The sequence below is a fragment of the Procambarus clarkii genome, chromosome 9 (genome assembly GCF_040958095.1).
Source record: "Procambarus clarkii isolate CNS0578487 chromosome 9, FALCON_Pclarkii_2.0, whole genome shotgun sequence".
Taxonomy (NCBI): Eukaryota; Metazoa; Arthropoda; class Malacostraca; order Decapoda; family Cambaridae; genus Procambarus; species Procambarus clarkii.
Genome location: NC_091158.1, coordinates 23,764,956 through 23,768,971, shown reverse-complemented (window position 1 = coordinate 23,768,971; position 4,016 = coordinate 23,764,956). Strand labels below are relative to the sequence as shown.

The following is a 4,016-nucleotide window of genomic DNA, read 5'->3' as shown; positions in this document are numbered from 1 at the left end:
TTCACCCACATATTGCAAATACAAATAATCGCCAACAGAAACCTAAACCCCTAACCTAACCTAACCTATGCCTATATATGCACAATATGCTAATATCTTATAAAATTAATTTATATTTGAGAAAATATCTGTTTTGAATGAACAGGATGTAAAAATTTAGGAATGCGTCTGTGGGGTCGACCGCTGGATGTAATGGACTTGAGTCAAGGACGAGCTGCAGCAAAGAACTTGTTCCGGAAGTATTCGGACGTCATCACTTGTCAGTCGTGTGTAAAACGTATTTCATTTATCGTGGGTTTGGTGGGTTCAAGGAATGATCTTTGTCCATTGTCTATGAGGACAACCTGCACTTATTATGTATCACTACCTCACTGGCAACACTTGCTTACAATGATATGGTAAAGAAAAAAACCAACATGGTACCCCAAGAAATGAGCCACAAGTATCTTAAGGAAATTTATAATGAAGCTGGAGATGAACTAGATCAAATTTTCACTGATGGGTCATCTAATCCTATTAATGGCCGGGCGGGTGCAGCATACACGGTAATTAAGAAGGATGATGTATTTTTTTCCACCCAAAAATGAGGAATAAGTGCGCATTGAGAACTTTACCTCTTCAACATAAGCAGAGTTAACTGCCATTGCTATGGCGTTAAGGTATATTATTGAACAGAATACTACTGGTGCAGTGATTTGCACAGATTCGAGAGCAGCACTGCAAAGCCTAAATAAAGATCGGGGCGAGAATCTTTCAATAGTCGCTGAAATTAAGAGAGTTGTGAAGGTACTAACCAACCAGGGAAGAGTTGTCAAGTTCCTGTGGATTCCCTCCCATGTTGGAATCTATGGAAATGAACGCGCAGATGTGTTGGCAGCTGAAGGCGCTGAGGGAGACCATATTGAATACTTCATACCCAAGACTCTTCTAGAAATTAGAAGTATTATTAGGGAACATCATCGTCATCTCAATCATTATGAACCAAAAAAAAGAGAATGTGGTGGTTGCGGGAGAGAATCAATAATAGAGAAAAAACGTCTTGGATACAAATGTCCACACGTACAGCAGCTGTTTGTTAACAACATATAATAAGGATGATTTATAATGTATCTTATCTACCATTTGACAGAGGCTGTTTACCTTGGAGACCGGTTGGAAATATATGAATTGAATTTCAAATCTTATTGTTCCTTCTATTACATTTTTATATATGACAATTATATAACTATAATAAATACTTCTATAATTATTGACACAATAATATTATCCCTTTCACTAGATGGAATTATGTTCATTAAGAGTTAAGGATTACAGGTTACAAAATTATACATTCACTCTTCCGAATGAGTAATAATGTTTTTTTTTAATGGTTTATAATCATTTCAAAATAAAATAAACGATCCATATTCTTTTTTGACCCACAGTTTTGTTATAAGACAGAGCAGCTGCACACTTGCTTTACAGTTGCTCAGTTGTTCTCTCTCCACGTGACCAGGTTAGCGTTCTCTCTCTCTCTCTCTCTCTCTCTCTTCACACAACTAGGTCAATGTTTTTAATAATATTCCTTTACATAACGGATTTTTATTTAGTTAAAATCTAGCCAAGGAAACCTGGTCCCAAATTCAAGAGTACTTAGAAGTAACATTTTCGTTCCCCAGGATAGTGCGCTGAGAGTATGGATGGAGATCATGAGACGTTCCTCTTCACCAGTGAGAGTGTAGGCGAAGGCCACCCCGACAAAATTTGCGATCAGATCAGCGACGCAGTGCTTGATGCCCATCTTAGCCAGGACCCTGACGCCAAAGTTGCTTGTGAAACGTGTACCAAAACTGGTATGATGATGATCTGTGGGGAGATTATGTCCAAGGCCCAAGTTGATTATCAACAAATTGTGCGTGATATTGTTAAGAAAATTGGTTTTGATGATTCACGAAAGGGCTTTGACTACAAGACCTGCAATATTCTTCTGGCCCTGGTGCAAAAGTGTGCGGAGATTGCTAATGGTGTACACATTGGGCGCAGTGATGACAACATTGGTTCAAGGGACCAGGGACTGATGTTTGGTTATGCCACTGATGAGACCGATGAGTGCATGCCCTTAACTATTATGCTGGCACACCGTCTCAATCAGAAGATTGCAGAGCTGCGAAGAGATGGGACGTTCTGGTGGGCGCGACCTGACTGTAAGACTCAAGTCACATGCCAGTATGCCTTCGATCAAGGAGCTGTTATTCCCAAAAGAGTGAACACTGTTGTCGCTTCTGTACAGCACTCGGAACAAATTACTGTCGAAGCTTTGCGTGACGAGGTTATAGAGAAGGTCATCAAGGTCATTATTCCTGAAAAATATATAGATGCTCAAACGAAATACCACATCAACCTTTGCGGAGAATTCATCATGGGTGGACCTCAAGGTAACGCTAGGCTAACTGGTAGGAAAATCATCGTCGACACTTACGGTGGGTGGGGCGCTCACGGCGGGGGAGCGTTCTCTGGCAAAGATTACACAAAGATTGACCGCTCAGCGGCCTATGCCGCCCGATGGGTTGCCAAGTCTCTGGTGAAAAACAAATTATGCAGACGCTGTTTGGTTCAGGTATCTTACGCCTTTAGTGTTGTGCACCCCATAAGCATCAGCATCTTCCACTATGGCACCTCACAGTACACATCAAAACAGCTTCTGAAGATTGTTAACCACAACTTTGATCTACGACTAGGACATATTGTCAAGGAGCTGGGCTTAAAGAGACCAATTTACAGTGATACCTCGTGTTATGGACATTTTGGACGGCAACAGTTCTCTTGGAAGCAGCCCAAGAAGTTGACCATCCCTGAATTTTAGAGTCAAATAATTCTTAAGGATGACTATGGACAGTTTGTTGATATAGACAAGTATTGTTCGGTGGGAACCTTTAATTTTATATTCAATTGATAATTTTATATACTTTTTTGACGTTTTATATACCAGAGTATATAAAATCCCCGGGCCTTTTATATCTCTGAGTAAATAAAATTAAAATGACACTATAAATAGATAGAATTTGTTTTTTTATCTTCTAAGGTGACATCAGCGTCTGGGTCAAGATAAATACGTTTTCTTCCTTTAAACTGAATCCAGTTTTTATCTTTTCGGTGGGGGGTTCTCTGTGGTCCTCCTCCTCCTCCTCCTTCTACTGTTTGTGGTTCTCCTTCTCCTCCTCCTCCTCCTTCTACTGTTTGTCGTTCTCCTCCTCCTCCTCCTCCTCCTTCTACTGTTTGTCCTCCTCCTTCTACTGTTTGTGATTCTCCTCCTTCTCCTCCAACTGTTTGTGGTCCTCCTCCTCCATCTACTGTTTGTCCTCCTCCTTCTACTGTTTGAAATTCTCCTCCTTCTCCTCCAACTGCTTGTGGTTCTCCTCCTTCTCCTTCTACTGTTTGTGAAGGTTTGTGAAGGAAGTAGGAAAGGTTTTTTACCTTTCCTTGACCTTGATCTTCTCGGGACCGACCATTGTGTCAGCCAAAACTCTCGTGGAAACTAGTAGACACAAAACTATTATCTTGAATACTTCCCCTTCCATGCTCTACAAAACCCAGCACGAGATGCCGTCAGAGTAGCAGGCGCCGGCCCTGTCAAACGTGTATGAGCAGTTTTTTTTTTTTTGCCTGCTCTCTCCACGGTGTGGGTATTCTTATTATTCTACTGTAGATAATTAATTCTCTCAAATAGCTGGATATTATTATTATTCTACTGTAGATAATTAATTCTCTCAAATAGCTGGATATTCTTATTATTCTACAGCAGATAATTAATTCTCTCAAAAAGCGGGTGCTGTAGCTGTAGGAGAATGAGTTTTCTTGTAGGATGTTGGTTAGACTGCTGTGGTTTTTAACACTGTGGTGGCGACGACGGCGACACGCGCCATCTTATATACACGAGGCTACCTCAGCCAGACTCCAGGGCGTCCGGTTGTGAAGAACACTTTCCACAATCTTTTTGGTCGAGTTTTATATTAAACTAAGCTTAGGTTGACATATTC

The 4,016-nt window shown here is 40.8% G+C and overlaps 1 protein-coding gene across 1 annotated transcript; it reads left to right on the top strand.

The window, feature by feature from the left end:
• The first annotated feature begins 1,675 nt into the window (after positions 1–1,675).
• LOC123751859 (S-adenosylmethionine synthase-like) lies at positions 1,676–2,842 on the top strand. Its single transcript, XM_045733935.2, has one exon. It carries the CDS (start codon positions 1,676–1,678, stop codon positions 2,840–2,842), a length of 1,167 nt encoding a protein of 388 aa, XP_045589891.2.
• Positions 2,843–4,016: the final 1,174 nt, after the last annotated feature.

Bases quoted from the DNA above. Each gene is read 5' to 3' on its own strand.
- LOC123751859 (XM_045733935.2), top strand. From the start codon at position 1,676: ATGGATGGAGATCATGAGACGTTCCTCTTCACCAGTGAGAGTGTAGGC.